We start from the raw sequence: 20312 nt of genomic DNA on the forward strand, positions 1-20312 counted from the left end.
TTAAGGGCAGCTGGGTCGACATCTCTGCTTCGTACAGTGTTCAAGACATCACGAGTTGTACTATGATGACTCGAGGTTGGGTTAGATCCCTTAGACCTAGGTGGGTCTTGGTTTTGAGATCGTTGAGCCTCGGGGTTATTTTGGTTCGAGTTGTGGGAATTAGTCTTAGATGCTGCATAAATTTCTTCCCTCACTTGACTCCTACTTTGGTTGCCTAAAATCCCCTGTAGGACAACGCCCGGTAGGATCCCCTGACTATTCAAAGTCTTTCGGGCAGAGCCAACTTTTCGAGCCACACAAATTTCAGGATTAGGGGTGGACCCTTGGGACTCTGCCTCTAATTAGAGACCTGGGCGTTGGATAATGGATTGACCTGAGTTCTGTCGATAATCCCAAGGGATCGTGACATATTGGTCCTTAAGTTTGGGCAGGTTCAGCTTAGAGTCGGCCGTGGAGCGATCATCATGGTCACCTTGAGTGACTGACATGGTGATTGCTTTTGGCAAGGTTCTAGAATCTAAATTAGGTAAGATCTAAACTCGACGACTTAGGGTAGACCTAGCCTCACTCTAGGGGTAAAACCTACAACTGTCTTCACGAATCACCAATTTCTCTTTAGTTTTTCTCCCTACTCAGGTATTGTCATGGGGCGTGCCACATATCAAAACGCTCGTCTTGACAAGACAAACATGCTCACAAAATTTGAGTGCGATCCGACTCAAGACGTTTGAGATACGATTCTTCAAAGTTGCTGTTTATGACCATACAAACCAGTCTCTTGTAATGGAGATTGGTGTAGGGAGGCCGTGCGGGAATAGTGTGCGGGCTACCACTTTTTAATGTTTTACCCATAACTTTGTCTTGGGATGTCTGTTTAAGTCGAAACTTGACCCCTAGGGGTTTTCAATCGTGCCAAATCTAATGGTGGCTATCCCACAGCTGTTTGACTCACCAAAAATAGAGTTCTATTTACGGAGTTCGTTTCAGCGTGCTAAAGACTAATTTTTCCGAAATTGTTTATTTGCCTGCGTTGCCTTATACATGTCGAATTGTGACGAAACTTTGCAGGTAGCCTTTTGGAGTGCTTAGGAAGATTCTGACCCGTTCTAAGGCAATTATGAGACTGTCAAGAATTCCATTGTACCTCAATGCTTTATTGACCGACTTCTCTTTTACTCCGCATCGAGAATCCAAGGTGCTGAAAAATATCTTCAAACACTTGAGTTTGATGGAAGATCGTATTAGCATGATCATTCAAAAAAAAAAAAAAACGATCAAATTGATGCACAATGATCACTAGATTCACATTTTGGCAGAAAATCCTAACCCGAGTAAAAAAACTGAAACTTTCACTAGAAAAAACATCTTAAAGAAAATACAAAACAAAAAATCACATTACCTAATTTTGATAGAAGCTAGTATTAACACAATCATTTAAAATCACTGCGCTAAACGAAACTGTAGAAAGTGATTGTTTCCTATAGAAAAGTTAGAAAATATTATATCCAATGTTTTAAAAATAGGTGACCCTATCTGGAATCGGGCGATCTGGATCGGGTATCATCCAGCCCGTTCCTGATCCAACCATAAAACGGGATCCGACTGTTTTTCTCACCTTAGGACATCACAGAGAAGACGCGTCACCAATAATGACATCATAAATGGTTAATATCACCACCCACCCACCATCAAGCTTGGCAATTTTTTAATATTGCCACGTGATGTCACAACAGCTCATTAGATCACCCAACCACCAGCAACCATTTGTTTTAAAAGCGCACGCTCAATGGCTTTTATATTTTACTTGTTCAAGCCTATCATCTTGGATATGGAATTATTTTATTTCTATTTAAAAACTAACCTACTAACATATTAAAGCGCATAAGTATGACATAAGTGGTGAAAAAGAGTGCATGTACCTGTAGGATTACATTGTACCCTTAATCCCTTTGGTGAAAAAGCTTAGTTATGGAGTGTTTTTAAGTTTAAAATATTATTTTTGAACAATAAAAAAGATCTAAAATATTGTGGTTTACTTTACAATCTGTCAATATTTATAAATATAAAAACTAAAGTATAAAGAAAAAAGGATTTTGAGTTTCTAAATACTTAGTGAATTTTTTGTTTTTTATTAGGATCCTTGTTTTTTAAATAATGTTAATTATAATATTGTAATTAATAATTATACTAATTACAATGATAATCAAATATTAGATTTTATTTATTATTTATTTACATTATAAATTATGCAATGTATTATTTTTTGTTATAGTTGTAAATTAGATTTTTAAATTAGATGATATTATAAGACAAATTTCAAATTTATTCTTATTTGTATAGTAAGATGACGATAAAATAATAAAATACAAACCAATAATTTTAATTTCAATGTATAATATTATATTTAGCTAAGTTTTAATAAATGGTTGATTATCTTCATACAGGAAAATAACATCTCAATATTCGCATATTGATGCAAAAAAATAAAAGTTGTTAATGTAGTACGCTCATTTTTTATTGGATTCCTATAAAACAATATATATAATGATTTTTAATAACTTTTTTAATTGTTTTGAAAGCCGAAACCGACCGATTTAGCCGATTTCCAATCCAAAATTGCGATTTACCGATTTGGATGGATTTTGAAGTGCCCGTTTCGGAACCGATCCGTTTTTTAAAGATTTCTAAATGCTCCTACCCGTCAGGAAAAGTCATGTTTGTCATTACAAAATTTATGGAGGGCGTTTCATTTGCGAAAATGGACAGGTTGCTACGAAGTGCGATCCATTTACTGTGCCTTCAAAGAGCTCTCAAATTAGAGGGATTTGTTGTAATTTTTCCTCCGTTTTATTTCTCTTCGAAAAGTGAAAACTTATTTTTCCATAAAATTAAAGAAAATATCCTGCATTTTCAGGAATTTTGTTTTCTTCTTCTCCGTTTTTTTTTTTTTTGGTAAATTTTAAATCTTAATTTCCATGGCTCCTCTGGTCCAGAGATCTGGAGATGCAGTTTTTGCCAATGTCGAGAGAGTGGTGATTCACTTCTCTTTAGCATATACGAATTTCGTGCTGTTCTTTGTCTAATTTGATGCTTCTCATGCTCGGTTTTTTAATTTATCAGCAATTAGGGTTTAAATTTCAAGGTATTCTCATTTCATGTTGTCCTTTGAAGCGTTGTTTTTCCATATTTGTTGTTTATTGAAACAGAATGCAGAGCTTTTCACTCTTACATATGGAGCAATTGTGCGCCAGCTGCTCACTGATCTGGAAGAGGTTGAAGAAGTCAACAAGCAGCTCGATCAAATGTATGTTTTTCCGTTGTTGTTCCTTTTTTCTTTGGCTTAACATTTTGAATATTTTTGGGAGGATAGAAAAGATGATAAAACCTTTGTCCAATTAAAATCTTGAAATTGGTTTCGGTCTAAAATATTTTATGTTATGAGCAGCAATTGGTGTTTGATCATTTGTTACCTACTTACAAAAAAATTTCCATATTGTAACGGACATGGAGGTCTGCTCTGACAATAGGTTAGACTTTTTCTTTACTTTTTTTTTTTTATCGTTTTATTTGCAATGGTTTAATACTGTGTAATTAGTTGACAGTGCAATTTCTGCTTCTCAATAGGAAATTTGCATTTGATTTTCATGAATCTCATTATGTGATGGCTCTAGAAATTGTCTATCTAATAATTAGAATCTGATTTTGTGTTATTCGAACTCGATCGAAGTTAATAGATGGAGTCATGGAGATTCAAGTGCTGCATGTGTTAGAGATGGATCACTTTGGCCTTGAGTCAGAGGAATATGTTTTTCATTTTTGGATCTGTATTGCAAAATATATTCCAAACCATGCTTCCTGTTTCCCTTAGTTAGGACCTTCGTCCCTAGGTGATTGACAAGGTTTCATAAAGGAATAATGTCTCACACACGCCCTCCCATGCTCCAATTTAAAGCTCCTTGAGTTTTAGGTTTGGTAATACCTAATCTTTCATCCTCCTAGCATCAAGTTGTTCAAGCTAACCAACTTGCTCTTTATTCAATAGAATTGTAGCTTTTCAATAGAGGCATTCATTACTTCACTAAATCTTTGTTAGCTTCCTGCTTGCAAATCTTTGTTGATAGCTTCCTGCTTGCTCCTTGCTCCTAATGCTCGTGATGTACATTTTATCATAACACAATTACACAAAAATTGCATTGACCTAGATGTGAACTTGCTTTCACTTCCCATTCTAGTGGAAATTTCCTCCCCATTTGAGAGTGGTATGTCCTCAAAAAATAGGTGTATCACCAATAATTGCTCTTTATTCAAATTTCAGTAAGTTGGCATTAAGCCTTACATGGCATTATTTATAGAGGTTATACCTCTTTACTTGCATTTTTCTTGGAAAACAAACAATTTAAATATTTCTTGAATCGTCCTTCTTCCCAAATTATGGATTTTAATTCTTTTATATTTTTTTGGAAACTATCCCCTTTTATGATATTAGAAAGTGCTAAAAAGAATAGGAAACTTGTAGTAAGCTGGAATTACTTGCTAAAAGATCTATAATTTACTAATTTATTTTAACCAAACCCTTTTGAATTGGATGGCCAAGGGTTTAACCTAGAGTGTGGCCCTAAAGTCCAATCGTAGGTTTCATGATCATGGGCCCACCTAGGGCCGATCTTTAGCATGCCACTTTTTGTGGGTGCCTTAGGTGGTCCACCATCTCTTTCAGAATTATCTACATGATGTCCAATTAGATCGTCTTCTGAGTTCTGGTTATAATGTTGTATATTTTTTGACCTTGTGACTTGTGTTATTACTTCTATTTGTGGCAATATGAGAAAACGGAGCTAGGCATGTGTCAATTAGTGCTTCCCATAACTGGTCTTGTCAGATCGTTTTCTATGTTTTTATGTTGTCTTATGATCCATTGATTCTTTTTCAGGGGCTATAACATTGGAATACGACTGATTGATGAATTTCTAGCCAAGTCAAATGTTTCTAGGTGTGTTGAATTCAAGGAGACGGCAGAAGTGATTGCAAAGGTACGTTTGAGTTGATTTCCTTCCTTACATCTTCTATAGATTATTTGAAGGCTCATTTTTTAGTATGAGCACAAAATTTTTGGAATAAATAGATATCGATAGGTGTTGTTCTTCTTTGATACTATTTGAATATTCTTTAGTTGTTCTCTATGCAAGTATTCTTGTATTGAATTTTTGTGCATGGTTGTCTCGCATGACTTTATTTCTCTATATATGGCGTCGGCCATGTATGTGTCTTAATGAGGGTAAACAGCTTAGGACATGTATTGGCACAACCATTGTCATTACAAACAAGCATGAGAGACTAGTCCGATATATGGTCGAATTCTTTTTCTATGGAAAATGAAGTTTGTCATGGTGTTGTGTTTGTGTAGCATATGCAGTTTCAATATCTCTCTTCTTTAATTTTATTGTAGCAATTCTATAGAAATATCAACAACTTGAGTCTCTAAACCTGTATGTGAAGCATTGTAATGGAGTGATTGAATTCTATAGAAGTGATCTATGTATCTGGTTTCTTGGACTTTTACCTGCACTTTACTGTTATATTTTCGTAGTTTTAGGTAAGGTGCTTGATCGAAACTTCAATGCATCCATTGAACAAATCATCATCATCATCCGAGCCTTATCCCAACTATTAGGGGCTGGCTATGCAAATTTTGTTTTGCCATTCTGCTCTCTCAAGGCCATACACTCAGTCAAACCATAAGTTATTTCTCACTACTTGCATCCATGTCCTTTGGGCCTTTTCCTTGCCTTTTAGAGATTTCCACTTGAATCAAATCACCTCTTATAACTGGTGTTTTCTAGATCGACACCACACATGACCAAACCACTTAAATCTACTTTCCTTCATTTTATTGCATATTGGAGTTACGTTTAAGATCCCTGAAATGCATTCATTCCAATTCTATCCTTGTCTTGCCACTCCATCTCAACATCCTCATCTCAACCAAACTCATTTTATAGATATACTGTTTCTCAACCATTTAACATACTGTCTCATAAAGCATGGCTGTTCTTACAGTCATCCTATAGAACTTCCCCTTTAGTTTCATTGGTATGGGAGGATCATATAATACTCCAAAAGCATATCTCCACTTCACCCACTCGGCTCTTATTGTAGGAGCAATATCTTCCTCAATCTCTCCTTTCTCTTGGATTATCCACCAAGATATTGAAAATAATTTCTTTTAGGTGCTTGACTATCAGTCTTAACTAATTCGTCAATTATGTTCCCATTATTACTAAATGTGCATTCCCTATATTCTATCTTAGCCAATGTTCAAAAAAAGGGACCGCCCAGTGCCTGGGCAGTCTAGAAGGCCTGGGCGCATCGCTCAGGCCTAGGCGGCCAAACTGGGCGGTGGTCCTTGAGCAGCCGTCTAGGCGGTACGGAACCCGCCTAGGTGGCCGCCCAGGGCCTACACCCCGCCCAGAGGCGGAAATGTTTTTTTTTTTGTTGTTTTGATTGTTTTTAAAGATATAAAAGGTTAGAAGGAGGGGTTTTAGGTTCATTTGAAACCTAAACCCACAAGAACCCCTTTTAGACGGAAAGAAACCTCCAGAAAACTACATTTCATGGATCGAAGTGTTTCTCGAAGTTTGGAGTTCGAGCAATCAAAATAAGTGCAAAACTTTATTTTTTAGATTGCTTGTTTTATTTTGAGATGTCTTCTTCAGTAGTTAGTCAGAGTGGAGATCCGAGTTGGAAATATGGATACAACCCGAATCCAAATGAAAAAAATTGCATTCGATGCAATTTTTTTGAAAAGATACAAAAGGAGACATAAACCGGTTTAAGAAACATCTTACCAGTATTAAGGGGGATGTTGCCCCTTGTAGAAAAATTTCTGAAGCTATCAGAGAGGAGATTAAGCAATATATAAGTTATGTAAAACATAAACAAGAACAAAATTCTTGTCATAGATCTATTTCTGCTATTTTTAGAAGAAGTGATCCGGGTTGAAAGTATTGGTACAACCCAAAACCAAATGATAAAAATTGTATAAGGCGTAATTTTTGTGAAAAAGATACCAATGGGGGTATTAGCCGATTCAAAAAACACTTTGCTGGTGTTAGAGGTAATGTTACTTTTTGTAGAAAGGTTCCTGAAGCAGTTCGAGATGAGATTAGACATCTTTTAATTTAGAAGAACTAGAAAAGGATGAAAATAAGCCTTGTTCTATGGAAGTATCTTCTCTAGGTTTTAGTCGGAGTGGTGATCCGGGTTGGAAGTATAGTTATAACCCGAATCCAAGTGATAAAAATCGTATTAAATATAATTATTGCGGAACAGATATTAATGGCGCCATGTACCGGTTTAAAAAACACCTTGCTGGTATTAAGGGGGATGTTGCCTTGTGTAAAAATGTTTCTGAGGCTACCAGGGAGGAAATTATATAATATTTGAGTTCAAAGAAGCCCAAAAAAAAGGGTACAGCAGCCAAGACTCCTAGGGCCTCATATGCACAGACTGCACATACTAGTAAGAGGAGGTAGAAGAAGAAGAGGAGAAAGAGGCAGATTCAGAAGAAACAGAGGAGGACGAGCGTTATATTGAAGAGGGAGATGACACTGATGATGATGGCCTCGACTCTGATGCATATGATGAGGCTTGCCCTATTAATATTCCTTTTGATGATGATGATGATGATGGCGACTGAAGACTCTTGCCTCTTGCTGCTGAGTGTTGAGTGTTGACTGTTGTGTTGGGTCATGAGTGTTGACTGTTGTGTTGAGTCATGAGTGTTGACTTTTGTTAGATTGTATATTTTATAAATTTCTGTATATTTCTGTTGTGTTGAGTGTTGACTTTTATTTCCTACACTTCTATGATTTTATACTTTACTGTTTTAACAATATTGATTATTAAAATTCTCTTCTCGACAATTATCTTTTTTTTTTTCAACTTGGAATATGATATATTGGTATGTTGGTTTCAACTGGGCAGCCGCCTAGGCACTGGGTGGCCTGGACCCCCCAGGCCACCTAGGACCCGCCTAGCGCTTTTTGATACACTGATCTTAGTTTGGCTAATATTAAATCTTTTACATTCTATAACATCCCTCTGCAGTTCTAACTTTCTGTCTCATCATGTGTCATCCGTAAGCAATATATACCAGAGGTCCTCATCATGTAGAAGCCTTGTTAACTCGTTCATAACCACAGCAAAGAGATATGGCCTCAACGCCAACCCCTGATGTAGATCTGCTGTCATTGAAACTCACTTGTCTCTCTATTACACGTCCTCATTCGTTAGTGCTCCATCATAGATATACCTAGCCATGTCAACATATGCTTTTGAGGCTGCTTTCTTTTCTAGCACCCACGAAATTATCTCTCTAGTTACTGTGTTGTATGTTTTCTCTAAATCAATAAAGACCTTGTGGAGGTCTCTTCTCCTTAAATTTCTTATTCATTTTCCTAAAGAAAAATAGCCCCCATGGTTGACCTCCTTGGCATAAATTCAAACTAATTTTCTAATACACTCGCTGCATGTCTTAGGTGGATCAATCACTTTCTCCCACAGTTTCATAATGTAGCTCATAAATTTAATCCCTAAATAGTTCATAAAACTATGTATGTCTCATTTGTTATTGTAAATAGATACCACAATACTTTTTCGCCATTCATCTTGCATTTTCTTTGTTCTCAAAATCTTATTGAATAGCTTCGTTCCAAACTTTTAGTAGTATACTATTTGGTCTTATAGCCTTTCCTATCTTCATCTTTTGCAAAGCCTTTTTCATTTCAGATATTGTAATCCTATAAAAGTATCTATAACTCTGACCTCATTTATGTCAATGGTTCCTCTTAACACTGAGCTAAGTTTCTGTACTTCCTCTCTCAAATGTTTACTAGTTTGAAGACATCTTTTTCACCTTCTCTTGTCTTCAATTTATTGTATAGATCATTATATGCCTTAAGCTTAGTCTTTTTGCCATTCTTAGCATTCCTCTTGACATTTCTATATTCTTATAAATTCTGATCGTTTCTTTTCCCTTGCTAAGCTTTGTAACATGATTGTTTTTGGCTAATAGCTTTTTGAACCTCATCATTCCATTGCTAAGTTTTCTTATCTGAAAGTCTTTAACCTCTAGATTATCCTAAAACTTTTTTTGGCTCTTTCTTAATACAATCAATCATCTCACTTTACATAACATTAACTTTGTCATTAGAATTCCATTTTCTTTCTTTCATCATTTAGGATAAATAGGTCTATTTTCTCCCCTTTCAAGTTCCACCACTTAGTTCTTGGGAACCCATTAATGTCACTACTCATCTCGTAATGCAAACATTCATAACCATGAACCTATGTTGTGTAGTCAATTTCTCTCCTGGGATAACCTTACAGTCTTTACATGATGATTGTTTTGTCTTCTTAACTAGAAAAAAGTCTATCTAGCTTTTACATGATCCACTTTTGTAAGTTATGAAATGTTCTTCTCGCATTTTAAAGTAGGTGTTTGCTATTATTAAATCGTAATCCATAATCACTAATTACATTATTTTTTGCATCCTAATGTAAGTTTAATTAATAAAAGCCTGTCACCTACTCTCTTGACACCTAATATTTTATCCTTTTATCTTTTTTTGAGAAATTTTATCCTTTACTCTTTGTCTACCATTATTGCCTATACCTCTTTTCCTATATAGTAAAGTTTATATCCATCAAATTCCTTAGCTCTTTGCCCCTTTCTACTTAATCTCCTATAAACAAGCTATGTTAACTCTCATTCGTCTCATTGAATCCACGAACTTTATATTTTTACATGAGAGAATTCCTACATTCCGTGTGGCCAAATGAATTATATTATCTTGGACTAGCTTCTTTACCTGTGCTTGCTCAAAATGACATAGTAACCCTTGCCTACTTATGCCCTAGTTAACCCTTGCTCATTTCTTACTGCATCGTGTGCTGGTACAATGCGTCGCTTTCGGGGAATGCTCTAACATGAGCAAATAAGGAATAAATATAAGAAGTGAAGAAGTCCACCTTTGAAATAGCGATGCTCGTAGAGTCTCACTCTGTAATACGTATCACATACTCATAGGTGTCACATGGATTTCTCTTGCAAAGCATGGTCTAATAAGTAATTATCTTGAAGCGGCCTTTCGGCTTATCTGAGTTACGGGCATATCTGTGTTAGTAGGAAGTACAAAAGCTTCAACCAAAGCAGGAAGTAGGAAGCTTTACTTAAATAAACATTTCGCGGCGCAACAGAGACTGATGATGCTTCCATCATATGAGAAAGAGCGATGCATATGAGGTGAATGTTTTATTCAATGAAGATGCATAAATAAAGCAAGAAATCACAACAAAATCTTAGGAAACAAAACAAGTTCCTTCCATTGCTTCATAAAAACCAAATAAAGATAAGTGTGTGTGTTTCTACCTGAGAAATGGTGAGCCTTTATATGTACATTGAGTCAAAATTAATATACAAGCAGTAATAGTAAATAACATTTCAATTTGTGTTGGCAAGCAAATCGGCATGTACAACTGGAAACACCAACCACACCGAATCTGAGTGACATACTAACCTTTTTGGTTCTTCCTTGGATCTAGATCCTTTGCATGCAGGCCTCATAGTTGTTGGGATCAGGAGCAGAATCAGGAGTGGGATCGAGAGAGATCATGAGAGGCTAGAAGATCCCTATGGTTGGAAGCGTTGCCCTTACATTGCAAATGTTAGGGATCTAGATTCTTGAATATGAGGGATCTCGATCCCAACCTTTTGGGGATCTTGCTCTCAACCTTAAAGAATGTCTTTACTCCAGGAATATATATCTTGCTTAAGGATCAGTTTGATAAAACGTAATCTGAATATCCAAATTTCAGAAAATCTGAAAATTGCCGGTGCCCTGCTTTTCGTGTATATGAATTATATGTTATCCTAATATGTGTTTTTCTGTGCATGTTTGACTGAATTTTATAAAAAGAATCAAGGTGCAAGAACTATGCATGACTGACTATAAATAATCTCTTGGATATCTTAGATTTTTTTCTTGGGTATCAAGGTGTGCACTTCCTTTAAGCTGAAATTCTTTTTTTCTCCAGGTCACAATCATCTAATTTTGGGTTTACTATTCTACTTTAAGCTTTGAATCCCCTGTATACGTTCTCTCTCTTTTTCTCCTCCATATTCTTTCAGTTTTCTCCATCTTTGAAAGCAAGTATTCTTCCTTTTCTAATCCTGGTTTTTCTTTATGGTTCTGTTTCTGATTTCCTTTGGATTTGAAAATTTTGGTTTGCTTCTATAATGGAGATTCCTGCAGCTCTTGTTTTCCAAGTCCCATACTGTTTCTTCTGTTTGCCTTTCTTAAGCAAATGTTTTCTTTTGAAATCTATGGCTTTTTGCTTTGATTCATTAATAACGTCCTTTGAATTGTAGCCTTTCTCCTTCGATTGATTTAATCATTCTCCTTTAAATATATGGTTTCTTATAGTTCCATCCAATCTAGATCATCCTTCCATTGAAAAATACGATTTGAAGTGAACTTCCATCCAAGAAAGTCAGTCTCTCTCTGTTCAATTTCTATCAAACCTTGATGCTTGCGAAACTGCATTTTTCAATGTAGAGCATCCTTCCATTGAAAAATACTATTTGAATTGAATTTCCGTTCAAGAAAGTCAGTCTCTCTCCATTCAATTTCTATCAAACCTTGATGCTTGCGAAACTGCATCTTTCAATTAAAAATCAAGTTGCAAGCACAATGCTCAAATGAGGATCATCCATGGAAAAAGAGCAAAACCCATAAGAAGAAACTCTCTGATCAGAAGCCAAGCAGCCATGAAACTTGCAACAACAGTAGCTGGTAGAAAGCCGCACAATGATCTAACACAGGAAACAGTTGGAGAATACACAGAGGAAACCCAAGAAGAAAACCCACAAAAATTATTGAATTCGTTCTCTAATAATTTTGTGTTTAATATGCCATTTAACTATGATATAGTGACTGAGAAGACCTGATATAGGTTTCTTGGAGATGGTGGGTCTTAATATGTGATTTGGATTATGTTGCTATCTATGGCTGCTCATATTCTCTCTATCTCCAGCCTTCTTTAGGAGTACCATACTGTATACTCTATAAACCAAAGTGATCCAAGAGATGAACGATTGGGTCTGTGAGAGAGAGCAACCAGAATAGAGAGATAAATAGAAAGGGGCTGCAGAGAGAGAAAAGGGGTAAGGGTTACATTTAGAGAGAAGGCGCTTGGGTGGAGACAACTATGGGTTATAGAGGGAGGGAGAGATTGGAGAGAGCTCGGGGTTGCAGAGGAAGGAAGAGGGAAAAGTGGGCTCCACTAGAGAAGAGAGAGAGAGGACACAGATCGTCAATTGCATGGAATGCTGCCCTATGAACTTTGCATAATTAAAATTATATTATATTCTAAAATATCCTGGAATTTCAGGATATTGGAATGTTATCAATCAGGCCCTAAAGTAGGGATCTCTTTATTTATAGCTAGCAAGCAATATAAGTATACGAAAGTGTATGTGCATTACTAGCCGGCTGTAATGTAGAAAACCATTAGTTTAGTCATTATCTGGAGATCAATATCCCTAATAATGGAGTGAGATCCCAGAATTTAAAAATCAAGATCCCTTTCCCGTAGCGGCGGAATGTTATTTTGTCGAGGGATGAGATCCCAGCAACTTTGGTACTTCTGGACATCAATGCATGTACACAATAATCCTTCTTGGGATCAAAATCTTTGAGCCCTATCATCTATGATATGAAAAAATGTCAGCATAGCATTGTTAATGTCCTCCCCCATTCCAAACCTGCCCATATCTCCGACTATGTTGGGTCAGGTGGGACCCGCATTTTAGCATTGCTCATTTCTCAACTTTGATGAATTTTAAGGAGCTAGAAAGTATTACCTTGCATGGATAACACTAGTCAAATCAGCTTCCTTCCCAAGGATTGCATTCTTCATGTGTACTTTCTGAATGATTGTTTTGTACCTTTCTCTAAGTATGCTTACTTTGATAATGTTATGAAACAGGTAGGTTTCAAAATGTTTTTAGGGGTCACCGCATCTGTTGCAAATTGGGATGCTGATGGGGCAAGTTGCAGTCTAATTTTGGAGGATAACCCCTTGGTAGACTTTGTTGAGCTTCCTGATACTTGCCAAGGTCTGTACTATTGCAACATCTTAAGTGGAGTTATTCGAGGGGCACTGGAGGTGGTGAGTGTGTCAAGCTTTGTTTTCTCTCATTAGTTTCAATTCTGCATATGTTAGAGCTCTTTCTTAGCATGTCTTTTATGTGAAACTGAGTGAAAAGTTAATCCATATTACCAAAACTGGCTGTAGATTCACTGGTACTTTCTGAACTTGACTTATTTGCCTCTGGCGATTCGCTAATTCTTGAATTATTTGCTCTGGGCTTTGGCTTTCTTGGTCTCATAAGAAATTTATTTGTGGTGTTCAAGAGCTAGTTATGCATGGTCATGCTCCCATCTCTGCTCATTCAGTAGAGGTTGGGACTGGGTTGACTGGTAAATGTGGTAGCTACTGTACTTGCAATACATGGTAGCTACTGTACTTGCAATACATGGATCACAGAGGCTACTTTGCTGATACACTTGGTACTGTGAGCTACTAGCAGACCTGATGGTTGGAATGCAAGTGGCACTGATTTAATATACACACTTAGATTGAACTCAACCTTCCCGTGATATATATATATATATATATATATATATATATATATATATATATATATATATAGGATGTGCTCAGCAGGCTCGTGTACCAGCCCCTTGTATGCCAACGGTTGCGATTAAAACAGGAAAGATTAAGGGCTTATAAATTGGGCAGAAATAACGCGTCGTTTCTCTATCTACTCTTCCCACCTTCATCCCTAGCACCGCGTCTCTTCCTCTCTGCCTTCCTGCTACGTGCTCCCACCCCCTAATTCCTGCCCCATCTCCTCTCTCTTTCACTCCTCTATCTCAACCCTTCTCCTCTCTCAAAGGAACCTCTTACAACCCCAAACTCACCCCATGCTCTTCTCCTCTGCCATCCCTCACTGTCTATAATGAAGGCCCAAGAAAGCATCAGCAAACGGTTCATAGAAAACATGAATGTTAGAGAGAATGGGCAGAAGCCAAAGGGTTCCTAGAAAATGTGCCTACATAGATTGATTTAACTGTATAGGGGGCTTTACTTGGATCTTATAAAATTCATATTAATGCTGAGTTGGGTTGATACCTGAGCATTTTTAATTGTGAATCCATAATTATTTATTTATTTATTCTAATTTAATGATTTCACAGTGGATGAGTTCAAAGTGGCACATGCCTGGTGTTTTTTGGGTAATTGCACAGGCCTTGTGTTGTTTGGAAGCATTTCTATTCTGATAAATGGAGGTCCAATTTGCTATCTTGACACAGAACTAGATTTGTGAATTCATTTAAATTTGTTGACACAGGTACCATGTAAGGGGTTTTCTACTCTAATTCGTTGAAATATTTTGGCTGTTTGTGTTAAATATTCGTTGAGGTATTTTGTGCTATCTTTGGGGGTGAAGAGCTTGTCTGTATTTCTGTGTGATGTGATATAGAGAGAGGGGGAAGCTTGTAGGTGTGGGTTGGAAGCTGGGGTGGTGTGAGCGCAAGATCAGATAGAGACAGATAGAGAGATGGAGATCGCTGTTGACATGAGTGTTAGACAGAGGCGGAGGCGGGAAGTGTAGAGAGGAGAGAGAGAGAAAGGACTTGGGATGTTCTGTTTTAGGCCAATTTTTTTACTAGCGGTTAGTGTTTCCTTGTTTTAATCGCGACTGTCGACAAACAAGGGCTGGTACGCGAGCCTGCTGACCGCATCCTTTTCCTATTCCTATATATATATATATATATATACATGTGGAAGATGCTAGGGTGAGCCCACTAGCTCACAGGAAAAAATGAGCCCAACGGCCAGATTGAATCTGGGCCGATCTGACGATCACCGATGTTTGGTAGTGTTTGAATTTTAATTTTTTTACTATAAATCCAAATCACTTGAAATTTGGAGTGTGTGTACATCAAAAATAGGTCAATCTTCGAAAACTATCAAAAAATATTTTACATGAAATAAATTTACCAAATTACCCCCGAAAATTTTTGGGGGTATTTTGGTCAAAATATGTTTCCCGAATTAATTTTTTTTTATATTTTTATTAGGTGCGGCTTGATGAGAAAAACACACGTCTAAAATTTCAAGTGATTTGGATTTTTAGAAAACAAATTAAAATTCAAACACTACTGGACATCTGTGATCGTTAGATCGGCCCAGATTCAATCTGGGCCGTTGGACTCATTTTTTCCTATAAGCTAGTGGGCTCACCCAAGATTTTTGCTATATATATATATATATATATATATATATATATATAGGAAAACACTACACAACGCTTATAGGCGAAAATGAACAGTGATTTCGCCTACGCCCATCACCGTCCAAAGTTCATTGCGCGGTCACAATTGTCCGGTAGTGTTTCTTTTTTCATATCTTTCTACAAATCGGAATGACTTGAAATTTGGAGCATGTATTCATAAAAAATAGGGGAATCTGCGAAAAATATAAAAAAATTATTTTATGTTAAAAAAATTGACCAAAATACCCCCAAAAAGTTTCGGGGGTATTTTGGTTAATTTTGTTTTCGCGGATAATTTTTTTATATTTTAATTAGATGCGTCTTAGTAAGATGTACATACCCTCCAAATTTCAGGTCATTCCGATTTGTAGAAAAAAAAAATGAAAAATAAAACACTACCGGACAATCATGACCGCGCGATGAAATTTGGACGGTGATGAGGATAGGCGAAATCACTATTCATTTTCGCCTATAGGTAAGACTTTTCCATATATATATATATATATATATATATATATATATATATATATATATATATATATATATATATATATATATATATACACACACACACATACATACACTTAGATTGACCTCAGCCTTCTTGTGAGTTTTTTTTTTTTTAAATTGATTGATAACCTCTTTGCCTTCTCGTGAGTTGTTTCAACTTTCTTCAATGGATATATATATATATATATATATATATATATATATATATATATATATATATATATATATATATATATATATAACCGATGTTCTATTATTTGGTTTAGAATATTATTCACAGGTACTTCCCTGGGCTGGTTTGCATGTTGCAATGCCCATGATTGAGGTAGAATAATATCGGACCAAGTAATGGTTTTTGGTATAATCGTATTTGATTTTTCTATATTTGTTTGAAATAATATTCCAACAGCCTATAGTACAGGATGATATAGATATTAATAGGAAAAGAAATAAAACCCCATTACTACCTGCTAGAAAATCTTGTCATACTACTCCCGATGTTATCTTACTTCCTTCTACAATACCTATAACATCTTCAGACTTTCAATTACAAGGAGTCAAACGAACAGTTGATCATGTCGTCATTTCTACATATACATCTGAACCTGACATCGCTGAATTTCAAATACTTACATTACAAATAGAAGATGATATAGAAGAAGATATAAATAAAAATAATGCATGTGATGCATATATAGGAACATATTTAGCTGCTAAATTAGAACGCAAAAAGAGAAAAATCGATATTGATTATTTCAAAAAAGATTATCTTTCTCCAGCAAATCAAGGTATTAGGGAATGGTATATTCAAACTTTCCAACCTAGGTTAATAGAATTATTCCATCAAAAATATAATAAATTTTTTAAAAAAGAACGAGAAACAAAAGGATTTTTTATATGGTTACAGGAAATATGTACTCAATATAAAATAAACATTCCTCCATTTAATACTCTTCAGACCATAGAAGAAAAAACATATATTAGTACGGATGGTACTACTACTGCTAGTACACACCCTCCTGAAAAAAGTATAATACTCAAAGGTGCCATAACCCCATTAAGCAAAGGAGAACCACCACAATCTCTATATGATATTATTGCAACACCATATAAAGTCCTACCTAAAGAAATAGGTAAAAAATAGGAACTAATACCTAACAAAACAATTATACTAATTTATATATGCAATATTTAGGAAAACAAGCCGAACGTATAGAACGATTAGTTACTCCTCAAACTAAGGGAATAACTCCTAAAGCAGTTTTGTTTAAACCACCTCCAGAACTCAATAATCTTACAAGTTCTCAATTATCAGAGTTATTCATACGTATGACTCTGCTTGCCTGGGAAGCTACAGTATTCTTTATCATGTACACATGCTATCCAACAGGTGAATCATCGAGCATCTGAGCTTATTTTATTGTGACATTCAGATATGCATCCACTGAAAATTCAGTATTTGCTGAATATTCTGTAACACTTCCATCATATTAAGGAAAGAGAGTATCACTTTGTTGAACTCATTCCTCTACTCATAAATTTGGGTCTTGTTGATTGGGTGCAAATTCCTTCTTGACCATTGTAGAATCTAGCTGTGGCAGACATGAAGTAATCAGGCTCTTTATCATAGTGAACATACCGACATTGGAAATATGTTTCTATAGTTTGTCAAGTTGGTCCTGTATTTGGCTATCTGTAGTTTAAAATCACTCAGCAACCTGCAATTGCACTGTGTTGATATGCAACTAGGATTATTTTTGAAGGTTCTTTTAAAATATTTTAAAATCTTTATACAGCAGTTGCTACAGTTAATCATCAGAGACCATTGTTGAGCTTTAGTGCTTGAATTTATCTGCTTGCATGACATCAGCCTATGATTATTGATTTAGGTTTCTATGAAAACGGAAGTCAACTGGGTACGTGATATGCTACGTGGAGATGATGCCTATGAGCTAAGAGTAAAGCTTTTGAAGCAAGTTCCAGAGGAGTACCCATACAAAGATGACGAATAGAAGTACTGCAGCTCTAGTAATTTTATTTTAAAATTGCAGCTCTAGTAAGTGATGGGTTCATCACTGCAGAGTTCACATTTTGGCATATTTCCTTGTTAAACTTTCCAAGTGATGTACTTGTTTAACAGAAAATAGATTTTGTTCATCAACTTGGAGTGGCAGAAAATCTCCTTACATCATGCAACTTGCAACAATGGATGAAATGGTATTAATGATGCAGGCCACAAATATGCCATATGGTGGCTAGGATTGCGAGTCTCCACATTGAGCTCTATTGAGTGAACAAGGGAGTAGACGAGGGTAGGCATCACTAGTGAACAGGGAGTTGACAATAATTCGAACATTCCAATGATGCAAGACCACAAGTCTATAGAACAAGGACAAAATGCTAAAATCACCCTTGAACTCCTCATTTTATTTGCAGAAGAGCCATATATTGGGTATTATCATTCCCTGTGCCAGATGGTTGACGGTGAGCACCTTCTCTAATACTGCCGGCCATGAAAAAGCTTGAATCTTGTGTATTCTTAGAATAGATCGTATTGAGTGTGTCATATTGATTGTATCATTGTGTTCAATAGTTCCTGACTGGATGACCCACAAGCAGAGCATAACAGGACCTACAGAGAACTTTCCTTGGGTATCTGGTTCCTAAGCAAGAGAGTCTTCATTTGATAGATGGTAATAGAACTCGAAAATCTCCTCGTGTAAACGAATGAAGGCCCCTAATTCCTGATCACTCCTAGTAAGTGTGAACCTAATGCATCAGGATGGATTAGGAGGGCATACAATTTTGAAAAACCTTTCATAGAGAGGGCATTCACCAGTCCACCAATATGTTGGGGTTTCTAGCCTTTAAAGGCCTAGGCACCATTATATTCAAACTCATTATTAGTGAGATGTTTTGTTCCCAATGGGTGCATAGTTCTCAAGGGGATCAGGATGTGACTTAGGCCCACCAAGGGGAGGTGAGTTAAGCTCGCCAGTGTGTGTAGTTGCAGCTATCTGACTCACCTTGGTTGAGCAGTCTAGGTACGGTGAGAAAAGACTCAACCTTTTGACCCTGAGTATTCCTTTGTCTAGGTTGTAGAGATGCCAAGTAGTGGTTGGCAGAGGAAGATACTCTCATGTGTAGGTTGGTGGCTTTTGCGGAAAAGGGCCAAAGCGACATACCTCTTGCATGATATATGCATGTCATAGTCACTCTGTTAGGAAGCCATTTTGGGGAGGAGGTGCACGTGCCAAAGAGAGGACCCATGCCTTTGAGTTGCGGTACATATTCCCAAAATGGTGTAAACATGTAACCCATGTGCGATTTTCATAGTCCCAGTACCTCTTTACTGGCTTTGATGTACAGAGCATGAGCCGTTGCCTGTACGACTATGTGTCATGGGTTCTGTTGGTTTGTCTGAGAATGTGATTCAAGGATTACGGGTATAGGGTGAGTGAACTGCCTTACTATAAGTGCGAAATTTAAAAGCGAGGTGCCAATTCGCTTTTAATGATTTATTTCTTGAGTTTAAGATCTTTGGTTTTCATAAAGGAATTAAAAAATTCCTTTTGGGAATTTGTTTTATTCTTATAAAATTATTTTGACAAGGAAAAACATGGAAAACAAACAAATTATGAAATGATAATTCAGGATGCACATGTGGGCTGATGGTGCATGTGGAGGCCCAATAGCCAAGGGCCTTCACATGGGCCTATAGGGGCCCACATCAGGACCTATTAAGGGACCCACAACCACCCACAAGCTGGCCATAGTGATGACATCAACTTCTGGTTTCCCTCTCTCCTCATGTGACAAAGTCCGAGTATGTATAGTTCTGTAGTTTGGTTTAAAGGGGGTTGCATACCGCAAGATCTTTTGAACACATGTAAAGTAAGCTTTGAGTGCTGGGGATACAAGTCACTAAAAATATTTGAACACATGACAAGTTAGAGGTAGTCAAGGAAGATATCTTCTCTCTCCTCTTTTCATAAGGTTGAAAGGAGGGACTGTGATATGAGACAAACCCATAGGGAGAACGCCCGACCTCTTTCTCACTCTATTTACTCTTATACAAGCTTGATAACTCTTTCTCTCTAAGTTATCTAGAAGCTCAAATTGAACTTAATTGAATTTGAAAGTTACTATTCTAAATTGAAATGAAATTTAATTCGAAAGAAAATTACCGTTAAGAATAGCTAATCATGAAGGCGTATATCTAAACCTTGATCATGATAGCGGCACAAGAGAATCGATAGCTTGATTCCAAACCTTTCTACACCCCATAGATCACAATGATCAATGAGTCATAGTACTCTTCCCTTAAAAAAAACATATTAGTGATGATTAGACCCCGGACTAACCCTAATTCTTATCTAATAGAATTCATGGGAGAGCC

At 36.5% G+C, this 20312-nt stretch overlaps 1 protein-coding gene across 1 annotated transcript; it reads left to right on the forward strand.

The window, feature by feature from the left end:
* Positions 1-2857: 2857 nt before the first annotated feature.
* On the forward strand, positions 2858-18104 carry LOC18425464 (uncharacterized). Its single transcript, XM_006830011.4, has 5 exons — positions 2858-3032; positions 3207-3304; positions 4931-5030; positions 13048-13230; positions 17803-18104. The coding sequence occupies exons 1-5, from the start codon at positions 2976-2978 to the stop codon at positions 17923-17925; spliced, it is 561 nt and encodes a 186-aa protein (XP_006830074.1). The 5' UTR covers positions 2858-2975; the 3' UTR covers positions 17926-18104.
* Positions 18105-20312: the final 2208 nt, after the last annotated feature.

This window comes from Amborella trichopoda, chromosome 2 (genome assembly GCF_054954075.1).
Source record: "Amborella trichopoda isolate Santa Cruz 75 chromosome 2, AtrichopodaSantaCruz75HAP2 v2.0, whole genome shotgun sequence".
Lineage (NCBI taxonomy): Eukaryota > Viridiplantae > Streptophyta > Magnoliopsida > Amborellales > Amborellaceae > Amborella > Amborella trichopoda.